The sequence below is a fragment of the Malaclemys terrapin genome, chromosome 9 (assembly GCF_027887155.1).
Source record: "Malaclemys terrapin pileata isolate rMalTer1 chromosome 9, rMalTer1.hap1, whole genome shotgun sequence".
Classification (NCBI taxonomy): Eukaryota; Metazoa; Chordata; order Testudines; family Emydidae; genus Malaclemys; species Malaclemys terrapin.
In genome coordinates, this window is record NC_071513.1 from 91,761,060 (window position 1) to 91,788,185 (window position 27,126).

General features: G+C 41.6%; 1 protein-coding gene across 1 annotated transcript in view; it reads right to left on the reverse strand.

The window, feature by feature from the left end:
- Positions 1-27,126, reverse strand: part of SPATA16 (spermatogenesis associated 16) — a 121,193-nt gene that overhangs the window by 62,143 nt on the left and 31,924 nt on the right. The window contains exons 3-4 of the mRNA XM_054040820.1: positions 24,739-24,828; positions 3,942-4,026 (exon numbers count right to left, since the gene is read on the reverse strand). Of these exons, the coding sequence (XP_053896795.1) occupies positions 3,942-4,026; positions 24,739-24,828 (175 nt within the window). The remainder of the gene's footprint in view (positions 1-3,941; positions 4,027-24,738; positions 24,829-27,126) is intronic.

Below are 27,126 nucleotides of genomic sequence, written 5' to 3' on the forward strand. Positions count from 1 at the left end.
AGGACAGTTCCTGCCCTAAAGAGCTTATAATCCAAATAAGTATGACAGAGAAGAAATAACTTTAACTGGCTGTAGATCAGATCTTAAGTGAGTTACTCAAGATGACACAGGAAGTCTATGGCAGAGTCAGGAGTTGCAGCCAGGTCTCCTGTTTTATGCAGGAGGTTAGATTAGATCATCACAATAATCCTGGGTGGCTTTAAGATCGGTAAGAGTTTACAATGTGTATACAATATATATATAAAGGCAAACAAACACAAGAGAAGACATAGGTCATCAGTGGAGAAAAAAAAAGTCTAAGGGTTACTATAATGAGAAAAGGCTGTTTGAACCGGCATGTTTTAAGGAGGGATTTGAAGGAGAAAGAGGATTTTTGGCAGATGTTGCCAGGGATAGGGGCAACCCAACACTAGAGAGGGAGACGAAGGGAGAAATAAGGTGAAAGGATCAATGTGATCATAAGGAACAGAGGAAGAAAAAAATGCTGAGATTTTGATGGAGGCAAGATGATAATAAAGAGCTTTGTCTATATGGATAAAGAGCCTCAATTTTACGCAGTAAGAGGAAGCTAGCAGTGGAAAGATTCAAGAAGGGTGATAACACATTCAAAGCCATGGAAGAGGCAGAAGATGGGCTGTGAGTCTTATTCCAAAGCAAAATCACCAAGTGAAGAAACAAAGATAGCCAGTAGAATCCTGAAAACCTGTCTGGCCATTGGATCTGAATTAAGGTGTGATAGTTTCCCCCCCGCATAAAAATCAATCTTTACCAAAGTAAAGAGCCTCAATGATCTCCACCAAGATACCCTGCCCTGGGTATGTCCTCTTCTCTACTTTCCCTCAAAATCGTGAGACTGCCTTGCAGAATTCCGGAGGAGGAGAATGGTTAACAAGAAAAGGAGTATGCATCAATAGCTGTTGCTTTGGTTACAAAGGCACACAAGCATGTACAGTCGTGACAAGTTATTTTCAGCTTTATCCAGAGATAAAGAGAGAACATTAACATAAAGATTAGTACTTGTTAATGCTACCCGGTCACCCTCTGGTGATAGGTCTCACTATGGTGTCATGCCTCACAAAATACTGGGTAATCATTGCTATGGGCACTATTAACACTGAAGGGACACTTAATGCTGAATGCACAGAATTCAGCAACTCAAAAAGGTAAGGTTGTTGTTCGTGCATCTTCAACATACAGTGCTTTCTCAGGCCCCAGTACTTCTATTGATTTCAATGGGCACAATATTGGGCCCCTATCTGCCTGTATGTGAACACTCCTAGATGTTATTGAGTCCTTAGCCCATGCTAAAGACACTAAATTGAAAGCCAGTGACTTTGCTCAGTGAAGCAATGTCTGCCCCACAGTGAAAATCAAGCACCTGGAGAGATCAAACCAGGACTGGCTCCAGGCACCAGCCGAGCAAGCTCATGCGTGGGGCGGCAGATTCTACGGGGCGGCATTCTGCCCAATTCTAGGGCGGCACAGCCACTTTTTTTGTTTTGTTTTGTTTGCTGTCCGGCCGCCCTGTAGGGGGCGGCGGCGCGGAGGAGGGGAGCGCTTGGCTGGGAGCAGGCTGCGCACTCCATCTGCCCCAGCCGGTGCCAGGTCTGTAGCAAGCCTGGCAGGGCAGCCCACGTCCTTCCCTCCCCACCGACCGGAGTGGCGCAGAGCCCTCCTGGCAGGCGGCGTGGTGGTCGGGGCCGCGTGGCGAGTGCCCCGCTGAAGCCCTGGCCGGCCCCCTTCTCTCTCTCCCCCCGCTCTCTCCCCCTTCCCCCTTCCCCCCGCTAGCTGGGGCACGTCTGCAGTGCAGGGAGTCCCCCTGCACCCTGGCTCCGGCCGCGCCGCAGGTTTGTTTTGTTTTTTGCTTTACCGTTCTGGCCTCCCCGATTTTTTTTTTTTTTTGCTTGGGGCAGCAAAAAAGCCAGAGCCGGCCCTGGATCAAACAAATGGGAAGATCTTCATTGACACTTCACAGCTTCTGCAAACAAAGGAGACAAGAAATTCCAGCTCCAAGGACAGGCAGAAAAGAAGCAGGAACAGAGAGGGCAAAGACTGCATGTTCCCACCAGTGAGGTCTTGGGCAGTTGGACTTTACTGGATCTCCTGATGCATATACAGTAAGCACCTAGGGGGCAAATACTCTTCTCAGTGTCCAGCCCATGAATCAAGTCCACAGAATGGGAGTGGAGCTGGAACCTGGGCTGAGGTAGAGGTTAATACACAGGTCCTTTGATCTATTCACATTTGAAAGTTCACAGGCACAGCAAATGCTAGCCCAATGGGTAATACTCTGAACTAGACATGCTTTGCACTCACAACAGTTCTGAAAGACGGTGGCTCCTAGAGTGAGATGTATTCGTGTGTATAAATAAGAAGTCAGAGGATGCAGCTAACAATTTAGGAAAGTGAAGATTCATCCTGCAGACCTCCAGGAGTGACACTGGAACATAAAGGGCCTGATTCTGATCTTCATTACACTGAAGTAAATTAGAAATGTTTTTTCTTTTGCTCTTCATACAACAAAGAGTAACTGTGATGTGGTTTATGCCAGTGTAAGCGGGATCAGAGTCAGACCCCGATATTTTATCATAAGGTAAAGTTTATGCATAATGTATGAAACCTTTGTAGATTGTATGGATTTTTATTAACCATTTAACCAGTGACAAAGTAGCTTGACATAAAACCTCTTTCATCCTGGGAGCCAGGCCATGAAGCATGTATTTATGGAGAACGGGGCATGCAGATAGGGAGGTACAGCTGGGACAAATATCAATCAGGGAGTGGAAAGGATTAGCTTTATGACTGATAGGGCCAAAAGCAAAGGTGAGCTCTCTAAGTGCTGGCATGTGGAGGGAGAGCCCATGAATTACCCTCTGATGGTAGGGAATGAACCGTTTCGTTCCTGTTGGGTTTCACTGCCAGATGAGTGGACTGGGCCCCATCTCAAATTGCAGAGGTTGCACGGTAGGTGGGTCCCCCAAAGGGTGGAACCCCAGCTGTTACACAGTCTTGGCACCATGCTTTGGTTGTGCTTAGGGCCAGCTTGGGCAATCAGGAGGGAAGGCACAAACAGGAAGGAGAGAAGTAGGGAACTAATGCCCAGAGAGTGGATGGGAAGAAGCAACTGAAAAATAAGGAGATCCTGCTATTAGCCCCTTAACCCAATCCTAAAAATAAAGAGACAGGAAGGAGGAGAGACTCTCAAGCAGTTACTGGAGTGAGTAGAGTTTCCGGAGCATAGATGTGTGTGTGTGTGTGTGTACACGTGGGTGTGTTTGAGACAGAGGCTAGAAATGTAACCAGTACCAGTGAGCTAGCACTAAGCCCCAATCCAGCAAACACTTACTTGATTACTTCCAAGAATACCGGTACTCCCATTACAGTCAGTGGGGCTACACATGTGCTTAAAGTTAAACATGTGCTCGAGTGCTTTGTTAGATCAGGGCCCTTATCCTACAAAACCTTACTCAAGGGAGTAATCATTGCTTGAGTGATGAGGCTCATCGAAGCTGATAGGACTACATGCAGTGATTAATCTTTGCAGAATTGGGGTCTTACTAGTTGTCTTTCTTATTGTACTCTGTTTCCCTGGGACCACTGGTTAGGTCTTTTTCCCTTCCATTTCAAAGAGTATGAAAATTTATCAGAAAAACAGTCTCAGACAAAATTTTTTTAAAAAAGGCTCAGTATCTGGAATTAAATGTTACAGCACTCCATAAAATTGAAGTATGAGCCAAGGGTTAACAACAACCTTGAATTTTGCCCTTAAAATTAGTCACAGAAAATCTACTTAATTATAAATATGTTAGCACTGTACAGTGTCCTGCTGATTGATATGCCCCAGAGCTATCTTTGTCGGCAGTCTTTTAAGCACTAATCCTTCATTTTGGTCCTAATAGTGAGATGGGCTCCTCCTTTCTAGTTAGACCATCAATTTTTACCTGCCAATACAGTTTGATGAGCTTGCTTATATGCTGCTCACTGCCTCCTGACAGCCAGTACATGTAGTCAGCAGTCATGGCACTCCTAATGACAAGAGCAGAATAAAGACGTGAATGTTGGGGAGGGGAGGGAGATAAAAGTACCAAGTTTTTAAAGCAGATAATATAAAATGAATATAATATGAAGTTTATATAAAAAGGGCACACAGTTATACATAACTATCAGTCCTTGCTCAACAGTAAAACACATTTTGGGACTACAGCAAGCATTTTTATTAGGTAGCTAAACTATATGCGAGAAAACAACCTTACATTTTTTCCTTTTATGGTTTTTCTATTTATATTGTGCTCAGATGTTTAATGGCTGCTCAAAAATATTTTATTCTGGCTGCTGCTTATTATGCTTTAAAGCATTTATGGACTAAAATACTATAATATAGTCTAAATTTCTTCCAGAACAGCACTGAGATGTACTGCGAGTCTGAGAATACCTCAGTCTACAGCAAAGTCAAACATAGTTCACCTTTGATTAAATTATGCTATAAAAAAAACCCCAAACCAATCAGCAATCTTTGTATCTAATTGAATACGCTTTAGTATCCAGACAGTTTGTTATAACCATTGCATTACTCTCATTAGACTGAGGGGATATTAAAAACTATTGTAAAGCAGATATTAATGCATTGCTTTCATTGACTTTAGAAAATCAGTTTGCTTTTATGGCTGCTTCTCCAAACTGCTCTCCATTTCCTATCCTCTGGAGATTCCAAATCCAATTAAATGTGACTAGATGTAATTCCAAATTGTCACTTTAGTCAATTAAACATATAATAATCTTGTGTACCTAATTACTAGCACCAAAAGTTTATTTGTTGATGTAGTGCTATCAATGTGTACATCTGCATGTTTCCCTTATCACTGCCTATATATTAATTGTACTTTGACATTACTGTAAATTGAATTTGAAATCTCCCCTCAGTTAAGTGTATCGCAACGAGTAATCCCAATCCTGTTCTAATACCCTTTCCGATTGTTTTCCAAGCCAGTATTATGTTCTTAACAAGATCTGACCAAAAATTACAAGGATTTAATAATAAACATTTCAAAGCAGGCCTGGTATTAGGAGGCTGCATATTGTGATACTGTATTATAGATTTAGGAATGAAATCTGCTCTCAGTTGTATGCATGCAGCTTCCATTGACTTCAATGGGAGAGATGACTTCAGTGGAAGCCATGGATTTGCACCTGAGGGCTAGATTTAGCTCTAAGGCTCTCTATCTAGCCCTCATTCAAGTCACTGGCACAAGTCAGTGGGACTTGTGGGGGGGAGGGATAGCTCAGTGGTTTGAGCATTGGCCTGCTAAACCCAGCGTTGTGAGCTCAATCTTTGAGGGGGCCATTTAGGGAACTGGGGTAAAAATCTGTCTGGGGATTGGTCCTGCTTTGAGCAGTGGGTTGGACTAGATGACCTCCTCAGGTTCCTTCCAACCCTGAGATGCTATGATTCTAAGTCCCATTGACTTCAGTAGGACAAAGAACAGCACCTAACTGAGCACATGGGACAAATATGACCAGATGGGTTGTTTGGCATATGCCAGCAGTTTGTTTCCCCATCATCACTCCAGGCAACACACGTGAACCTATCGTCCATGTGACTCCATCCTGTTGAAAAGAACAGCATCTAACTTAGCACAGTTAGTATTCTTGTACCCTGATACAGTAGACACAAAGGGTGAAATCACAGCCACTGTGAAGTTAATGGCAAAACTCTCATTAACTTTAACGGGGCCAGGATTTCACTCCCAGCATGTAACTGAGGAGGAAGGGAGAAGCTACATAAGAACCATGCAAGAGGTCTGGAAGGTTTTTGCCTACATTTGTAGAACGATTCTGTATTGTTGTTCATAATTTATATGCAGGGTGGTCTGTAATATTTCCCCCTGCTCTGGTAAATGCAATAGTTAGTATTACAATGTACTGTGTGTGTATGTGAGTGATGCTGCCCTCTAGTGTCTAGCTCAAAAGAAAGACGAGACTTTTATTATGAACTAAAGCAGTTCTTCTTCAAGTCGAGTGGCGAGGCCTGAAGAAGGCCAGAAAAGCTGAAAGTCTTTGTTCTAGTTCCAGCTCACCAGGCGCATGTGTGATGAGGAGAGATTTATTTAATAACTATGGATTCTTTCCAAGACCAAGAATGTTATCTATCCAGGTTTGACATGTGTCCATTTTCTAAGCTTTGCTGAGATGGGAAGGTGCACAGGTAGGATCTATAATCCATTCAGCTGGCTTTATGTTAGCAGAATGCAGAAATAAGCGACATTTGCTGGTTGGGATTGCATCTGGACCTATTACTCAACAACTGCTGCAATTTTAAAGATTACATTTTGCAAATCCTTAGTCCAAAATGTCATGCTCATCACGGCCTCACTCTGTCCACTGCAGTATGAATGTGTCACTGTGCGGATGCCAAGCCGCTCTGCCATGGGCCAAGTATGACCAGGTGGGTCAGTTGGCATATGCCAGCAGATTGTTTCCCCATTCTCACTCCAGGCAACACTCGCTGAGCCTATCATCCAAGTGACTCCATTCTGTTGAAAATGTAGCCCCAAATCCACCTGTCATTTCTATGATATGGACCGCCTGTTCCTCCTCAGCTTCAAACAGTTTTCAGGGGTAGTTTTGTAGTTCAAGCACTGGACTGGGACTCAGATGTGGATTCAGTACAAACATTAAAGCCACCTCATGTCTCTGTGACCCAGCTTCCTGTCTGTAAAGTAGGAACAATAATACTTGACTATCTTGCCTATTTAATTTGTAAGACAGCAAGGGCCATTTCTTACTACATCTTTGTACAGTGCTTAGCCCAATGGTAGGGCCTCAAGGCACCGTTGTACTTCAGATGATACCATTTCCCTATTATTCTTCCCCATTATTTTGTTCTCATTTCTATGAACAGGATTCTAACCATGTACAAATTTCATGCCTCCATGTTTAGTTTACAGTATCTGCTCCAGTTCTTGCTAAATTTCTGCCCCTTCTTAGGCACTTCCGTAAATCCCACTAGGAACGTATCTACACCTTTCAGCACCAAAATACCTTTACAAATCTGGCCCTTAGTCTCTCCCTGCCTCAGTTCCCCATCAGCAAAATGGGGATAATAATCCTTCCTTTCTCCTACCTGTTACCTATCCTAACTCTAGCATGTAAGTTCTTTGCAGAAGAGACTTTCTCTTACTCTGTGTTTTTACAGCAGCCCAATCTCAGTTCTGGTGTTACTATAATACAAATCACAATAGCAATACAGAAGATGGTGTCTCACTCTGTTTTAAATGAATGTCAATTACTATACACAAGGGACCTCTGTTTCAAGGGACCTGTACTTTCTGCTCTTCCCAAAACACAGATGGAAATGGGAAATAAATGATACCCCATAATGTGGTGTGCGTATTATAGCGCTCTGTTTATCATGGGAGTTCAGGTGACATTTATAAAGCCATTGAGCTTCACTCTCATGATATGTATTCTCATCATAAACCCTTAATAAAAATACAATCTTTCAGTATAATGTAGAGTTGTGTAAATTTTATTCTTTCTCTAATTTTAAGTGTAAAATTGACTAACTCACAAAGGATGGCTCCCTTAGAGTCTTTACAGTCTCTGGTATTAATCCATATTTAGTATTATATCAACTTGCTATTTGGTCCATCCCATTCAATATACATATATAAAAGATACTCTGCTTGTACTGTAGCTAATTTCTAAATGTTAATAACTTGGGTTATTTTTTTAATGGCCTAATGCACACTGTAGATTTTGCAAAGGTAGAAAAGGATGGAATATTGGAAGCACTAGAAGATGAGGTGATAGTAGACACACATTCTACAAGAACTGACTATGGAAAATTAGAAGATCAAGCTGACACATGGGATTACTCGTAAGAGCCACTATTTCATCTAAATGCTTTAACTGTTCCCTGGAGGGTCTTCAGAAATCATAAATGAGAGGTAGGACAATCTTGTGGTTAAACCAAAAGCCTCACAATTAGGAAATCCGGGTTCTGTTCCCCAGGACATCAAGAAATTCCTTTATGACCTTGTGAAAATCACTTTAATCTCCCTGTCAAGTATCGGGGTAGCCATGTTAGTCTGTATCCATAAAAATAACGAGGAGTCCAGTGGCACCTTAAAGACTAACAGATTTATTTGGGCATAAGCTTTTGTGGGTAAAAAACCCTCTTCTTTAGATGCATAGAAATTTTCACTCTATGCATCTGAAGAAGTGGGGTTTTTTACCCACGAAAGCTTATGCCCAAATAAATCTGTTAGTCTTTAAGGTGCCACCAGACTCCTCATTGTTTTAGTATCTCTGTTTCCAAAATGAGGATACCTTCTTCCCAAAGGTGTTATATTAATTCATTAATGTTTGCAATGCTCTCTGAGATTTTCAGAAGGAAAGCCCTTCATAACTCTGTAAAGTATTATCAGCAATTTATTTGTTTATTATAAAAGGAAGAAGAAGGCCACCAGATTGACAGAAAGCTTCCCAGGACCCAAATTGCCTTAGATTTGAAGACAGCATTATCCCCTTTGCTGAAATCCTTTCAAACATAAAGCAATGAAGACAGAAATCAGAGCAAAGGATATGGAATAATGAGTCATCTGCAGAAATAAAGTTATATCTCTAATGAAGGAGCCGATAAGAGAGAAGGAAGTGAATATGGGTCACCAGCAGAGGATCTGAAGTAACATTTTCAAAAGTGCCTAAGTCCCATTTTCAAAAAAGCCCTTGGTTCTTAGAAGCCTAGCTGTTATTTAAAGCCAGTGGGACTTAGGCTTCCAAGGGCTACATTTTCAAGTACAAGTACATTTAGGAGCCTAAAGATGCTGATAGATTTTCAAAAGTGTCTAAGTGAGTTAAGTGCCTAACTCCCCTGGATTTCAATGGGAATTAGGTGCCTAACCTGTCCCTGCACTTCCCTGAGCGCAAGGAATGTACTTGTCCTCTGTCCCTACATGGGGATGGGGGAGGAGGAAGGCAGAGAGAAACAAGAAGGGGAGAAAGCTCCTATTTGTACACTTCCTCCCCTAAAGCAGCTATGCAGGGGCAGGACAAATTATAGCTTTATGCCTATGGTCAGATAAACAGCATTTTCAAGACACTGCTATGTAATATGACTCCAGTTCATGGTATCATCTCCCTGTTTCTGACACCTCCAGTGACATGGCATCACAGTATAAAATACAGACCTGTACAAACGTGTAATTTCTAAGGCTATCAATACACTCCTAATTACTCATATTGCTCAGGTGGCAGAAAATGCACATGGATAATCTGGACTGAAAGAGAACAAGCAGTTGCCGGGAGTTTATTAGAGTCAGTTCAAATAATCAGGCTTTTCCAATGAATAGTCTTGCAGGGAAAGCGACCTCTTCTCTTCACAGTTTCTTTTTTTAGGACTTCTGGTTAAAGCAATGGGACTGGGAATTAGCACCTGGGTTCCATTCCCAGCTCTGTCATCGTTTCCTTGGATGACACTGACTAAGTCAGACCCAAAATTCAAAAGCGTGGTGTCCCGCTTGAGACACCTAAAATACGGCCTGAATTTCAGAGGAACTGAACATCAACAACTCCAGCTGAAGTCAGAGGCAGTACCCGGGGCTCAGCACCTCTGAAATATCATTCCCAAACCTGACAAACCCAAAGTTAGTGGCTGCATTTGAAAACGTTGGCCTTAATCTCTGTCTTTGCGTCTTCATCTGTAAATTAAATAACACTTCTTGCATTATAGGGGTATTGGGGGCTTAATTCATTAATAGCCAAAATGTTTGAGAACTCAGATGGAAGGTACTAAGTTTAATAGCAAGTCCAGCAATGACCACTAAAATGTTGCTGGGCAGTTTCCATTCTTACCCTCTATTTTTAGCAATGCACCACAAAGACTACCCTTCTTTACCCATTAGAAATTAGTCTTTTCCCTCACGTTCTCTTGAGAATTTCTGTTGTTGACCCTAATGAGAAATGCGTAGCAACTTCTTCCTTCAGCTACTTACCCATGAAGAAAGGAACAAATAGGAGGCAGAGTGGAGTGGCATGAGAGCTATTGAGGTTGCAGCTTCTCATGTACTTGAACTCTGAGCACTGCCCCAGGGGGGCATGCACACTGCCCCAATGGTCACTGCTTTCAGGATGACTACGGTGGTAATGGCAAATGCATCCAAGAGTGGAAGGTTGCAGAGGCAGTTGTTCAAGAATCGGCTTGACATTTAAATGAGAGGTCTTTTGTTATATCCAAATGAAGTTTGGAAAGCAGTCGCTAGCAGTCACTAGAAAGCACCTGTGCCCTGTAAGGGCTACCGCAACAAACCCAAACCCAGCATGTGTTACGGTAGTAAGGCTAGATTCAAAAATTCTTGCTATGTCTGCTCAATCTGGCCACTTGGTGGTGTAAAACAATAAGATATTTATATAGAACTGTAGACACCACAACAGACCCTGAAGTCTGTCTTAATCTTAAAGGATACATATTAAAAGACTCAAAGAAAGTTTTAGACGCATGAGTACTGCTGATTCCAACAGAACGCATATGGCCAGACCAGGCAGAACAGCATGAGGGGTCTGTGATGAGAACTGGAAGTGGTAATTATGATCTCCACTGGCCCTGAACATCAATTATTACTAGTACAATAGCATGAGAAATAGGATGAGGAATCTCCCCCAAAGGTGGAGAAGGAGAAGCCATGTACCCCCAACAGTTGTGCTGGAACAGGGGGAGCCAGGGGGTCATGGCTTCACCACTTTTTCCTGGCTGTAAGGGCAAGCAACAGGGAGGAGGGGGCATAGAAGAGAGAGTTAGGGGTGGGGGACTTGGGGAAAGGGGCAGTAGGGGGGCAGGGCCTCAGGGAAAAGGGGTGGGGTGGGGGTGGGGGCTCAGGGAGAAGGGGTGGTGCAAGAGCAGAAGTTCAGGGGGAAGGAGTGGCATGGGGGGAGCAGGAAGTGGCCTGAGGGGAAGTGGCCCCCCACTTTTAGGAAGCTTTCACTGCTCCTGACCCCCAAGGCTGGAAGGATTGCACCCACCACTCCCAAGAGGAAACTATGGGGCTGGTAGTTCGTGACTCCCTTCTAAGGGAGAAGGAGGCATCCATCTGCTGGACTGACGTGGCATCCCAGGAGGTGTGTTGCCTGCTAGGGGCCCATATATGATAGATTACAGAAAGATTGCTGAGGATCATCTGACTGTCTGTGCTGCTCACCCATGTGGGGACTAATGATACTGCAAGCAGATCAGAAGTGATTACAGTGCCCTGGGAGTGAAGAGGAAGGAGTTGGGGGCTCAGGTTGTGTTCTCATGATCCTTCTGGTCAAGGGTTGGCCCAAGCAGAGACAGACACATCTTGGAGGTGAATGCATGGCTATGCGGATGATGTCACCAGAAGGGCTTTAGCTTCCTCCACCATGGGATGCTGCTCCAAGAAGAAGAACTGCTGAGCAGAGATGGGGTCCACCTATCAAGGAAGGTGCAGAGTATCTTCAGATACAGATGGACTAACCCAGTGAGGTGGGCTTTAAATGAGGTTCAACAGAGGCAAGAGATAAAACTCAAAGGTAAATCCAAAACATGGAGAGCTAGATGACAGGTCAGAATCTGTGGGGAACATGGGCAATCACATCAGGGACAAAGGAGAGACAAGAGGGAATATAGAGGGGCAATCTAATGAACCTCTTAGATGTCTCTATACTGATGCAAGAAGTATGAGGAATTAGCAGGAAGAACTAGAAATACTAGTGCATAAACACAATTACAACATAATTGGCATAAAAAAAACTTGGTGGGATAATTCACACGACTGGATTATTGCCATAGAAGGTACAGCTTGCTAAGGAAGGACAGGCAGGGAAAAAAGGTAGGAGGTGTTGCTTTGTATATCAAAGATGTATACACTTGCACTGAGGTTGAGATAGAAGTGGGAGGCAGACCTGTTGAAAGTCTCTGGATATGGATAAAAGGGGTAAAAAACCAAGAGTAATATCATGGTAGGTGTCTCTGATAGACCATCTAACCAAGAAGAAGAGGTGGATGATAATTTTTTGAACAATTAACAAAACCATCCAAATCATAGGACTTGGTGGTGATGGGGTATTTCAACTGCCCAGACATCCATTGGGAAAATAACACAGCAGGGCACAGATTAGCCAACAAAAGTTCTTAGAATGCATCATAGACAACATTTTATTACAGAAGGTGGAGAAAGCAACTAGGGGAGATGCGGTGCTAGATTTGTTTCTGACAAACAGGGAGGAACTGGTTGAAAATTTGAGAGTGGAAGGCAGCTTGGGTGAAAGTGATCATGAAATTATAAAGTTCATACTTCTAAGGAATAGTAGGAGGGAAAACAGCAGAATAAAGACAATGGACTTCAAGAAGGCAGACTTTAACAAACTCAGAGAACTGGTAGGCAAGATCCCATGGGAAGCAAGTCTAAGGGAAAACAAGAGTTCAGGAAAGTTTGCAGTTTAAAAAAAAACATTAATAAGGGCACAAGAGCAAACTATCGCAATACATATGAAAGATAAGAAGTATGGTAAGAGACAACCTGGCCTTAACCAGAAGATCTTTGACAACCTGAAACTCAAAAAAAGAGTCATACAAAAAACGACAACTAGGTCAAATTACAAAGGATGAATACATACAAAAAATAACACAAGCACATAGGGACCAAATTAGAAAGACCAAGGCAAAAAGCAAGATTAAACTAGTTACGGACATTAAAGGTGACAAGAAAACATTTTACAAGTCCATGAGAAGCAAGAGGAAGACCCAGGATAGGGTAAGTCCACTACTCATCGAGGAGGGAAAGACAATAACAGAAAATGCAGCAACGGCCGAAGTGTTAAATGCCTTTTTTGTTTCAATTTTCATCAGAAAAGTTACCAGTGATTGGATGATTAACATAGGTAATACGTAACAGTCAAGAACAAATCATGTCAAACCAACCTACTATCCTTCTTTGACAGGGTAGCAAACCTTGTGGATAGGGAGGAAGCAGAAGATTTGATATATCTTGACATTAGTAAGGCTTTTGATACTGTCTCACATGACCTTCTCATAAACAAACTAGGGAAATATAGCTTTGAGGAACCTACTATAAGGTGGGTGCCCAACTGGTTGGTAAAGCATATTCAAAGAGTAGTTATAAATGGTTCACAATCAAGCTGGAATACTATATCGAGTGAGGCCCGGCAAGTATGTGTCCTAGATCTGGTTCTATTCAATATCTTATAAAGTTTGTGGATGATACCAAGCTAGGAGGGGTTTCAAGAGCTTTGGAGAATAGGATTAAAATTCAAAATCATCTTGACAAACTGTCTGAAATAAATAGGATGAAATTCAACAAGGACAAATGCAAAGTACTCCACTTAAGAAGAAATGATTAATTGCACAAATACAAAATGGGAAATTATTGCTGCAGAAAAAGATCTGGGGGTTATAGTGGATCACAAACTAAATATGAGTCAAAAAGGTAAACATCATTCTGGGGTGTATTAGCAAGAGTGTTATAAGTGAGACACAAGAAGTAATTCTTCCACTCTCCTCAACACTGATAAGGTCTCAACTGGAATATTGTTGTGTGCAGGTCTAGGCACCACACTTTGGGAAAGATGTGGACCAATTGAACAAAGTCCAGAGGAGAGCAACAAATTTTTTTTTAAGGTCTACAAAACATGACCTACAAAGAAAGATTGAAAAAAATGTGTTTAGTGGGGAGAAGAGAAGATTGAGGGGAAACATGAGAATAGTCTTTAAGAATGTAAAAAGTTGTTAGAAAGAGAAGGGTGATAAATTGTTCTCCGTAACCACTGAGGACAGGACAAGAAGTAATGGACTTAAATTGAGGCAAGGGAGATTTAAGTTAGACATTAGGAAAAACTTCTTAATTGTAAGGGTAGTTAAACACTGGAACAAATTACCTAGGGAGGTTGTGGAATCTCCATCATTGGAGATTTTTAAGAACAGGTTAGACAAACACTTGTCACGGATGGTCTAGATCAGGGGTGGGCAATCTTTCAGAAGTGGAGTGCCGAGTCGTCATTTATTCACTCTAATTTAAGATTTTGCGTGCCAGTAATACATTTGAACGTTTTTAGAAGGTCTCTTTCTATAAGTCTATAATATATAACTAAACTATTGTTGTATGTAAAGTAAATAAAGTTTTAAAAATGTTTAAGAAGCTTCATTTAAAATTAAATTAAAATGCAGAGCCCCCCGGACCAGTGGCCAGGACGTGGGCAGTGTGAGTGCCACTGAAAATCAGCTCGCAAGCCGCCTTCGGCACATGTGCCATAGGTTGCCTACCACCGGTCTAGATAATACTGAGTCCTGCCTCTGTGCAGGGGACTGGACTAAATGACCTATCAAGGTCCCTTCCAGTCCTATATTTCTATGGTTTTAATGATTCTATAATAGTGTCTAAAGGGCCAAATCAGGGCCCCATTGTACTGTTGGTTAGCTGGCTCTCAATCTTCAAATGGTAAATATAGTTATACTTCTTTTGCAGTTTTAATAGCTCTACAAGCTCTCTAATACACAATTCTAGGCGAACCACTATCCTCTTCTGATATGGTACAGCTTACATTTTCTGGAGGTTAAAAAAATTGGAATACGGTTGGAGGCAGTTCCTTTTTTACCTAACTCAGAGAGTGAACAAAGAAATAAACATCTGCCCCAGGTCATGAATAAAGGGAAACTCTGATTATTTTAAGGTCTCTGGAGATATCTGAAACCACCAGATAACACTGGTCTACAATTTTTGAGAAGTCGTCTGCTTCAGAGATAAAATGTGCTATTTATTATGTATTTTGATGTGCTGAATTCAAATATGACAATTAAAACAACTGATTGGCTACTGTTTCTAAGATATTTAAGTTTTTACATTTTATGTCTATGTATATTGTGTAGATAGTAGAGTTTTAATCATAAATTGTAAACCTAGGTCTTTTCATGTGTTTATGGTTGCTTTACATGATAATTTTTCACCTGTCCTGTTTATGTAACACTTTAAAAATCAGCAAAAGGGTTATATAAATAAAATTTATTATGAAACAAAAGGCAAAAACTATTATGTACATAGTTTAGTCCTATTCAGTATCTACTCGGCGCTTCTTGGCTTGTCTCTTGTATTCATTAAATGGAGCATCTCTTGTCATGTCCAGCAATAGTCTGCAAGCATTGATGGGCTCCATTTGCCCTGATAGCATTTCTCCATTGTTGCAATGTCCTGGTGAAATCGCTCGCCGTGCTCGTCGCTCACTGCTGCGCAGTTCGGTGGAAAAAAATCTAGATGAGAGTGCAAAAAATGTATCTTTTGTGACATGTTGCAACCAAGGCTTTTGTATGCCTTGAGGAGGTTTTCCACCACCAACCTGTAGTTGTCTGCCTTGTTGTTTCAGAGAAAATGTATTGCCACTAACTGGATGGCTTTCCATGCCGTCTTTTCCTTGCCACGCAGTGCATGGTCAAATGCATCATCTCGAAGAAGTTCACGAATCTGAGGACCAACAAAGACACCTTCCTTTATCTTAGCTTCACTTAACCTTGGAAATTTTCCATGGAGGTACTTGAAAGCTGCTTGTGTTTTGTCAATGGCCTTGACAAAGTTCTTCATCAGACCCAGCTTGATGTGTAAGGGTGGTAACAAAATCTTCCTTGATTCAACAAGTGGTGGATGCTGAACACTTTTCCTCCCAGGCTCCAATGACTGTTGGAGTGGCCAATCTTTCTTGATGTAGTGGGAATCTCTTGCACGACTATCCCATTCGCAGAGAAAACAGCAGTACTTTGTGTATCCAGTCTGCAGACCAAGCAAGAGAGCAACAACCTTCAAATCGCCACAAAGCTGCCACTGATGTTGGTCATAGTTTATGCACCTCAAAAGTTGTTTCATGTTGTCATAGGTTTCCTTCATATGGACTGCATGACCAACTGGAATTGATGGCAAAACATTGCCATTATGCAGTAAAACAGCTTTAAGACTCGTCTTCGATGAATCAATGAACAGTCTCCATTCATCTGGATTGTGAACGATGTTGAGGGCTGCCATCAAACCATCGATGTTGTTGCAGGCTACAAGATCACCTTCCATGAAGAAGAATGGGACAAGATCCTTTTGACGGTCACGGAACATGGAAACCCTAACATCACCTGCCAGGAGATTCCACTGCTGTAGTCTGGAGCTCAACAGCTCTGCCTTACTCTTGGGTAGTTCCAAATCCCTGACAAGGTCATTCAGTTCACCTTGTGTTATGAGGTGTGGTTTAGAGGAGGAGGATGGGAGAAAATGTGGGTCCTGTGACATTGATGGCTCAGGACCAGAAGTTTCATCCTCTTCCTCTTCCTCGTCTGACTCAAGTGAGAATGATTCTGGTGAATCAGGAACCAGCAGTCCTTCTCCGTGGGGTACTGGGCGTATAGCTGATGGAATGTTTGGATAATGCACAATCCACTTTTTCTTCTTTGACACACCTTTCCCAACTGGAGGCACCATGCAGAAGTAACAATTGCTGGTATGATCTGTTGGCTCTCTCCAAATCACTGGCACTGCAAAAGGCATAGATTTTCTTTCCCTGTTCAACCACTGGCGAAGATTTGTTGCACAAGTGTTGCAGCATATGTGTGGGGCCCACCTCTTGTCCTGATCTCCAATTTTGCAGCCAAAATAAAGGTGATAGGCTTTCTTAACCATAGTGGTTATATTGTGCTTTTGTGATGCAAAAGTCACTTCACCACAAACATAGCAGAAGTTATCTGCACTGTTCTCATAAGTATGAGGCATCTCTGCTCACTTTGGCTAAAGAGAAATGTGTCCCTTTTCAAAATCAAACACTGACAAATAAGAGAGCATGACACTGTATGATTTCTAGAGCTGATATAGGGCAATTTGTTCAGCAGAGTGATGTAAGCTTCGTTATGATTGCATCATCCATGACTTCTAGGAATAACATGATGCAATTCATATCATGTATGATGCAATACCAGCTTCAGATTGCACCATTCATTGTTTTGCCTAAAAAGCAAGTACTGTCCAAACCCAGTCATAGATTTATTCATAGATCCAGTCAAAGATGTATTTTAGCCATTTCTGGTTTAAATTGAGATCCCTTCCCTTTATAACTCACTTATCCTCCGCCATTTCCAAGTCAAGGGTTGTATAGACTCATAGACTTTCAGGTCAGAAGGGACCATTATGATCATCTAGTCTGACCCCCTGCATGATGCAGGCCACAAAAGCTGACCCAACCCCTTTCCCTTAACTCTGTATATACTGACCCAATAGCATATCTTGAAAACTAGAGCCAATCAACAATTTTAAGCATCATTTTCATTCTCAGTGACCCAGAATTAGTAAAGTTTGACTACATTTATTTCAGAAGCATTTTGGCTGTAGAGCAGTGTAATCAGAGTTTCAGATAAACAAAATTTGGTTTTGGAATTTTGAATAAAGGAGAGAGGTGTGAAATTAGCACAATCAGGGTTTGATGATTGCGTGTACACGGATATGGAAATAGCTACCAAATGCAGCAAAAGGAGCCCTGTGGCTCATGACGTTGCTAACATCTTATTGGCTGCAGAGGAGTGGATAGAACTCCCAGGGAACCTGCCAACAGTGAACCTTTATCATATGGAGAAGCAACACAAAGCACTCAAGGGTTGAGCGTGCTGTTCTGTTGTACTCCGAGTCCCAGATGGCTTAGGCAGTGAGAGACCATTACTAGGAAACAAAAATAAGTCTCCAGCGGGGCAATAAAGAGTACTAACCACCAGATCAGTAGTTCTTATTGTGCAGTGGTTGCCTTTTTAAAAGAACCTGTCTTTTGGTAGTAAGTAGTAATATTTTCCTATGTTGTATTGAGATTAATATAATTTGTTACAAAAAGGCTACCTTTGAAATGGCAACTACTATGTAAGGAAACAAAGACCTTGCAAATGTGGAGTAAAAAGCAGAGATGATGTACTTGGAAAGGACAAAATTTTAAGGAAAGAAATGACAGGAGGCACTTAGGAAAACAGGTCATTAAGCACAGCAAGATCTCAGATGCTCTGTGACACAATATCAAACAAATAGTAGTTTGCATAGATGCATGTCATGCAAATCTCAAGAGGCGTGGAAAGCCATGCTGCCTGTTTAGGTTAACAGCTGAACTGTTTGAGAAAAGACGGAGTAATTGGGATGAATGGCCTAAAAACAGGTAGCTGATGTAACTTTTAGAATAATAGTATCTATACTCCCTGTAAGTCAGAACTGATTCTTCCTCAGTTTGGTTGTATTCCCTTTTCTGATACACCCAATGCCCCCTCTATAAAGACAAAACCCATACTATCAACAATGCTGTTTACTTTTAATGAAAAATATTAGTAACTAAAGCTGCCCACTGTTTTTGACACTGCTTCAGCTGAATGGACTATTGTTTGACACACACATTTGAGAGTAATAAAAGAATAATGCGTAGAGCATAGAAATAACAGCTAGGTTTTTTTGGCTACAGATTGACAACACATACTGGTGTCAAATTAAATAATAAGCTGCATGGACTTTCCGTTGGGCTTTGACTGATCCTGATAAATGTCAAAGCTTCTTTCTTAGCTGCAATTTATGAAGTGCTCCTTTGTAATATTTCTCTGGGGAAATAGCACACACATAGTGGAAACTCTCCGTTCCTTGCTTGCAGAAACCCCCCAGATTCATTTTCTTCCTTCAATACTGAAAAATCTGACATCACAAATTGTCATTCTCACCAGCAGAGGTCTCCCTGCCCCCTGGCTCTGGGAAGGAAGTCAGTGACTGTAACTAACAAGAAATGCTTTCATCAGGCTGCACTACAGTAAAAAACAAGGTGGAAGGAAAATGAGCAAAATAACGTGGGATAAGGTGGGTTTGACTCTTCCTTTATTTTATCTATGCCAGGATGTAGCAAGGAGGGCAAAGTTGGCATGCAATATGGACATTCAAATGAGATCCTACCTGTGCACAAGAGCATGCTATTAGGTATGAGTTTCTGAGGGCTGGTCCACACTGGGGAGGGGGATCGATCTAGGAAATGCAACTTCAGCTACTAGAATAGCGTAGCTGAAGTCGACGTTTCCTAGATCGAACTAAGTTTACTTACTGCGGGTCCACGCAGCGCAGGCAAGCTCCCCCGTCAACAGCGCTTCCTCCTTTCGGCGAGCAGGAGTTCTGCAGTTGACGGGGGAGCACTTCTGGGATCGATTTATCGCGTCCAGATGAGATGCGATTAATCGATCCCAGAAGATCGATCTCTACCCGCCGAATCGGGCGGGTAGTGTGGACCTAGCCTAAGACAACAAGACATTATTAAGGCAGCAGAGTATGTGATTTCAGTCAAAAGGGATGTGGCTGGTCCAAAATATGGCAAGCACTTCCACTGACAGAAATGCAAAGATAATGTATGCATAGCATATTCATGAGTGTCCTACACTAGGTGTGTTCTGTGCCTAGTCTATACATTAAAACTTCTAAATGATACTTGCATGCCTTGTGCACCATCCTTATGTAACCCACTGGTGAATGTGGGTTAAGGTCCCTTCTCCGTGCCAATCTACAGAGGACAGGAATTGAAACAGCCCTTTATTACACAGCCTTGGCTTTTTAGCTCAAGCTGTAACAGTTTGTGGTTATAGTTCTGGAAGTCCCAGATTCAATCCCCGGTGTGTCATCCAAGAGGCAGCCATCACACATGCATGATGTTTACAGTAGAGTTGGTACTGACGTTTATGCCACCATGAATAGCAAATGCAAAATAGTTCTCTTATCTCTGAGCACTTCATTCCTGAAAGCAGAAGTAATAAATGGCACCCCAAAAGACTTCAGTGTTGAGCCAGCCCAACATAAGGATTCTTGCTTTACTGGATGTATCTGGGTATCTGATATCAAGATTCTTTCACTGGCTACATCTTCCTCTGCTGCAATGATTTTCTGGCATACTGAAGAAGCACTGCACAGGATACTACCTTAAATTCATTCTCTCTGTCTTGACCCCAAGAAATTCACAGGGCCTGAGATACTAGTATAAAAATAACCTTCGCTACAAGATCTGTTAACATTGCGCAAACCATGCGGCCCCAACGGGACTTTCATTAGTGTAACCAGAACAAAGTTGGTTTCCATGACAACAGATTTTTATTGAAATGGTTTTTGCTTTGTTTTTTGTAAACTGAAAGAAAATCAGTAGAGAGATAAATAGACCATCCTCAATTTCTTGAAAAGCAAAAAACAGCTTGTAGGATTTATTTTTTTTAACAGGAAGTAGCCCGTGAAACAGGTAAGTGTAGAGGGAAGTCAATTAATGGCTTTGGGAGAAGAATATAGGATCAATATTTATGTGATAGCACCATAATGAAATTTAAAGTTATACTGTTCCTAAGAACAGAATGACTAAACTTCTTAGGAACACTAAACTGTTCAAACATATGTCTTTTAAGTGATAAATCAGAACCATTTATCCACCCCTTTCCCCACAGTACAAATTTGGAGGGTTTGGATAAAATGGGACCAGGAACTAGATTCATGCAGAGAAAGAGAGAGAGATCCTGTAATCGACAAAATGCTGAGTTTCAGAACTACCAAGTCTGGTTTGCTATAGAGCAGATGGGACTATCTAATGCCATTTTAAATAGAAGCAGTAAACAGCTGAGTCATCGATACTGAGGCTATTAAGATCCTAAACCTTCTTCCTTCTTCAGCACTGCTTAGCACTATCCTGTATGGAGTCACGGGTGACTATGAGGTGTTCTGGCATAAGAAGAATGAGTCTGTGCTTTGATCCACTTTCTTTTGCTTTTATACAGCTAGTTCCAAGTCGCTAGTGTTCTAGCTGGTTTCAAAAAGTACTATCGGTAAGTGCCTCACAGAACATGATGCAATTAAACCAGGCAGTACAGCATTCTGAGCAGCAAAAAGATGACAGCGAAATGGTTTTATTGTAAGAAGCAAAAATAAGCTTCTGGACTTTGAACTTCAGGTTTCAAACCCAATATGGAGCCTGACTGTTTCTATGCATTGCAAATTTTCACTTTGTATTACTCAGGCTCAACCCTGCTCCAGTTAAAGAGGTTAGATCACATGTAACATATATTAGCAAGGCAGGGAAGAATGATAGCTTTCATATCTATGCCCCCTGGTTTGCCCAGTTATTTCTGCAGGCAATGCATTCTCTATGACTACTGCCTTACCCCATCCCTCAATGGCAGTGTTTAGTGACAACTCTTCTTGCACTGCCCTCATTAACTTCCCTAGATGCTCTCTCACTTACAGGCAATCCAGCATGCTTCTTGTCAGACTTCAAGTTTCTCCCCACCCTCTAATCCATTTCTCCACATTTCAGAGATACCTCTGGAGGAGAAACATTTTGACTGAAATATTTAGTATGTCTTAGAGGCAGTGGCTACCACCTTCTAGAATTGCTCATTTTTCAAAGCTCTGATCCATCAAGCAGTGCCTTTGGGATTACTGCACAACACTGTACACTGCATGAAGTGCAGCCGGTTAGAGTCTTGGGCTTGGTCTACATTAAACCCCCAAATCGAACTAAGGTACGCAACTTCAGCTACGTGAATAACGTAGCTGAAGTCGACGTACCTTAGTTCGAACTTACCGCGGTCCAGACGCGGCAGGCAGGCTCCCCCGTCGACTCCGCGTACTCCTTGCGGCGAGCAGGATTACCGGAGTCGACGGGGAGCACTTCTGAGTTCGATTTATCGCGTCCAGACAAGATGCGATAAATCGAACCCAGAAGTTCGATTGCCTGCCGCCGAACCAGCACGTAAGTATAGACAAGCCCTTGGGTTGCCAACCCTCCTGGATTGTCCTGGTGTCTCCAGGAATTAAAGATTAATCTTTAAGTAAAGATTACGTCATGTGATGATGCCTCCAGGAATGCATCAAACCAAAATTGGCAAGCCTATTAGAGTCCCATACAGGAGCCATTTAGACACCTGGAGCCAAATTCAGAGATGAGGCAGGCAGTGATACATGTTCAACTGCTCACACTGATTTAGACTCCCTGGCATCCAGGTTGCCTCATACATACTTACATCCATTCTACCAATATCTGAGGCAGCCTGAGTTGGTGTCAGTTACACTGAGGAGCCAGAAGGTAGTAAAAATTACAATACCCCTCATCCTACTTTAACTTGTACCTTATGGCTATTCGGTGTGTAACTTATACCAGTTCAGTCTTCTTACATATGGAGAGAATAGGTGTAAGTAAGTATGAAGGAGTCTAACTGAACACAGTGGGGTCTAACATACATCAGTTGACACATCATCTCTGAATTTGGAACAGAGAACAGAATTTGCTCCAGGGAATTTAGACTGCTATATCCTCAAAGAGATCAATAGTTCTCTATCTTGGGCACCAGGTGGGCTGAGTTATTCCTGCCCATTTGCTGTATACATGTATGCTATCGCAACCATAAACAATTGTTCACAGCCTATAACAATGTTCTGGATATGTATAATAATAACTAAGATGGAAAAAAAATTACACAAGGAAACACACTAACCTCATTCACATACATAGAGCAAGCAAAGATAAATGACAGCTCATGCTAACAAAAGCATATTTAGACTTTTAGAAACTGCAGCTAAACACCTGCATACTGCAGTCTATCTGTAACAGACAGATTGCATTCTACATTGTTAACAGGGTCGGACTGATGCCACTGACTCCAAAGAGATGCTTCTGCTTAGCTTAGTTTAACACAAGGCTGAACAAAAACTCCACACAGTTATTACAATACTATGGTAAACTAAGCTAAACTCACAACGCTACTGTCACTTATTTGGATCCACTTGGTCTCCATCTGTCAGAAATTTCTCCTCCTTTGCAAAATACATCATAATCTCATTTAAAAACAACTAGTTCCATGAAGGCTTCCTGACATAAAAAAAGCTGACCTGGTTCCTTCCTGCTTGCTGATGCAGTACTCCTGTTGAATGATTACTTATCTGCAGCAACACCAACCACCTTTTTTTTTGTTACTAGTTATCTGAGCACCTCATTTTCTTCTTGGATCACATTATGCTCTCAGATACTTTCATTTTCTATGCATTACTTTCTAGGAAAGGTCAACTCCTGGAAGTGAAAAATACATTATTCTACCTGGTTTCAAGTAAAACCCTCTTGCCTGTTGGTGGGATAACAGAGAATTAATGGATCTGAAAATAGACGCTTTAATCAGGCTTCCTTGCCAGTCATGGAATAATGTTGTCTCCTGCTACAACCTTTAAAACTGTGCAAGATGTTAGTCCCTAAGGTGCCACAAGGACTCCTTTTCTTTTTGCGGATACAGACTAACATGGCTGCTACTCTGAACCTTGAGTGTTGGTGATTCAATAGGTGGCAATTTTCTCTGAATCAATACTGACCCAATACCCCAGCAAGATGCTAGGGAGATTGGGTTGTTGGAGGTACTTTCTTTAGAAAGAGATGTAAAACCAAGATTCAGATCACTTGTGGTCCAAGATCCCGTGACAACTTTTACAGGGTGTTAATCACAGCTCCTGGGCAAAGTTCATTAGAGATAATTACAAGCGGACTCCCTAAATTCTTTCTGAAGTTTTGGTTGGATAAAGTATTCTTCCCTTCCCATACTAAACTGTTGTCTAAGGGTTGCCATTCATTGTTAAACAGCTACCATGTTCTATGCCACAGGTGATTGATTTCAGCAGTGAGTGAAGTGACTGTTCTATATCTCTTACCTAATTCACGCCTGTTCTGTCTTCATTCACTAATGGTTTGTAAAACACTTTATGCTCTTCAAATGAAAGGTTCTATATAAGTGCTGAGTAGAAGCAGTAACATAGGTATATAAGGGTAGGTCTACACTTACCTCCGGGTCCGGCGGTAAGCAATCGATCTTCTGGGATCAATTTATCGCGTCTTCTCTAGACGTGATAAATCGATCCCAGATCGATCCCGGAAGTGCTTGCCGTCGACACTGGTACTCCAGCTCGGTGAGAGGAGTACACGGCATCGACGGGGGAGCCTGCCTGCTGCGTCTGGACCCGCGGTAAGTTCAAACTAAGGTACTTTGAATTCAGCTACGTTATTAACGTAGCTGAATTTGCATACCTTAGTTTGAAATGGGGGGTTAGTGTGGACCAGCCATAGTTACTTCTTGCATTACACTAGGCAACCTTACTCACCTCCTGGAAGGTAACTTCTTTCATATAAACCTGTCAGGTGGTAACAATATTTGCTCCCTGCCAACACTTCAGTTTCCACCATTTGGTAGTGCCAGTGCAGCTGCACCACTACTGCACAACGTCTACACATTTTTCCAGTATAAACACACAAGTAAAGCTCAATCTTGCAAGAACTTACCCCTGCAAGCAGTTCTTATTCACGTGAACAGTCCCATTGACTTTAGTGAGACTACTCATGTGAATAAGGGCAGCAGGATCAGATCTCTCCTATAGGTTTGATCCTATGCTCACTGAAACCAAAGTTGCCATGGACTTTCATGATGCAGTATCAGGGTCTCTAGTAGCACTTTAATATAGAAAGGAGGAGCAATCACTATGTATTACATGAATTTGAATCTATCAAGGGGTTCTGACAAAGTCATGGACCACTAGAATGAAGCATGGACACATGATGATGTCCCTAGTACTGATGAGCTGTAGGAAATTATTTCCCCAATTGTCTGTAGTACTGAGAGCTGGAACGAAGGAGCTGTAGGGAAAACATTAGAGGTAGAAAATCCACAAATGCCAGCCATACCTTGCAGCTTCAGAATATCGTTCCAACCATCTAAATACAGCAGCTTGACGAAGATGGTTCAGGAAATAGGCTGGGTTCAAAATAATGCTCCTTTGAAATGTAAAAGAGATGATCAAGTTAAACCTCAAATTGTTACACTATTAAAAGATCGTTAATATCAAACTCTGAATAAGGCACATGCTGTACACACTTTCTATACACACTTCAGAATCTATCTCCCAAAACCCAATAATGAATTATCACTTTTTCTCCCTTGACAGCTAAGATGGATGAACAGGCATTATTAAAATGTCTATTAAATTTGTATCATAAATGCAATTTCATTTATAGCTTTGCCTATTGTTACAGAAACAGCTATTAAAGTCCCAGTGAGCGCACGTTATACTGCATTTAGCTAGCATATAACATCAGCAAAGATACCACATATTATTGTAGAACTTCCTTTGTTATCTGTCATCTATATTTCTGGGTTTGATGATAATCTTACATTATTATCTTAAAGGAATTATTCACACATAACTAATTAAAAAATCCTAAAAGCCAGTGAGAGTGTTTCCAAAATTGTAACAAAGGATAGTCCCACTCAGGTTGGATTTATGTGGGTGAATCCTTGTACCTTTCTCAGCCTCACTGACTTCACTGAATGCGGGTATCCTCACACATGGATCCAATTGCAGAAGCGGGGTCTATATCACTAGGAGGTGTAAGGAAAACTAGTATACACTATACTATTAGAATAGACAGGCAGTATGTCTTTTGGTGTAAGCAGGGGACAGAGATTCAGAGTGAATCTGGATCCTACTTCTTTGCTGACATTACAATTTCACTACTAGAAAGGGCTTAGATACTACAGTCACAAGGACGGTACAAGGATTTATCTAGGATACAGTACCCAACCCCCCTCAGTAATTTGAAATATTAGTTATAATTTAGCTGTGGTGAGTGACCATCTTTTTAAAAGGTTGATCACTGTTACCAACGATAGACAGATACTGCGTCAGATACTACATTTTTGCAATCAGTGCTGGAGAACTTGGAAGTTCAAAAGACTCTGAGGCAAACTCTGAGTTTAGCCAGAAAGCAATCCCAAAGGACTTCAAATATTATTGACATTTAATGATCAGAATGCCCAAGGCATTAACACTTTAACAAACTGAATGATAACTGGTGCTGCAGGAAGAGATTTTAAAGGAGATTATTGCTGTTATAAACTGTAGTCAACACTTGATAATAGCAACATCGATTTTTTTTCAAGTTATCGGCTCTACCAGAGCTAAGCAACAGCAATGAAAAAAATCAATAATTTCCTGGTAGTTAGCAACGCATTTTCTACAAGACTTAGAGCAGGATGTACTCTGATAGGTTCATAATAAATACAGAATTGTAGCAGAATCTCAAAGAATTAGATTTCACCTCTCCTTTTTCATCCTGATTCATTCCTAATCTTAAAAAGATCAACTCCTTCTTTCTATCTATAAACTCTATACTGAAAAAATATGATAGCGTTCTCTAAAACCTACAACAAATATCTCACTCCCTTGCTATAAGCGGAGACCTAAAAATGCCTTTGATTATTTGATCGTTCAGCTGAATGCTGTTATTTCTTCAGAGATGTGTACACTCCCAGGCATGCCAAGTTCTGTGGATTTACATAGAATAGCTGTTTGACACAGCAATACCACTACAGTTTAGCAGCTTTTTTGTAGAATAATTATTATTCGTGTCATGTGATGAACTTAAAAGTGGGTAAAGCTGGCCCATGACCTGGATAATACTATCTCCAGATCTGAGAAGCCACTTTTGGTAAAAAAAACAAAGACAGGAGTGAGCAGGGGGATCATATAAAGGAAAATGAATGATACAAACAGAGGTCAAGAAGAAAAGCAACAATCCAGGAAGCCCATCCCTGAAATGAGAGCAGACTGGAGGTCCATCCAACTATGTGGGAATCTGCAAGGCTGTGAACACTGAGAACAAGTCCTGCTCCAATATCCATCTCCAGCCATGGAGGGCTCCATACAATGACAGGCGCTGAAAGAAAAATGAGGTGGGGAAGATCCAGCAGTGAAGGAGATGGGCCTAATGGATGTACTACAGGGTCATGAAGAGCTGTGTGTGTATCGTGTGGAGAAGTATCACTCACCACTAGGTACAAAGCTTCCATTAATTTTTTACTGATGTGCTTTTGGGGGGGGGACATCATAAAGACAAAGGAATTTTAATAAAATTTTTTGAAACAACTATTTCTTGATCCAGATGCAAAAGAAGTTCTCATTGGAAACATTGCAAATAAAAACCCTATGTCTGAAGATTAAAACTTGTGTTCTTGCCAGACTTTCCCCTGACCTCTCCCACCCCACCATTAAAATGACTAGACTAAAGTAAACA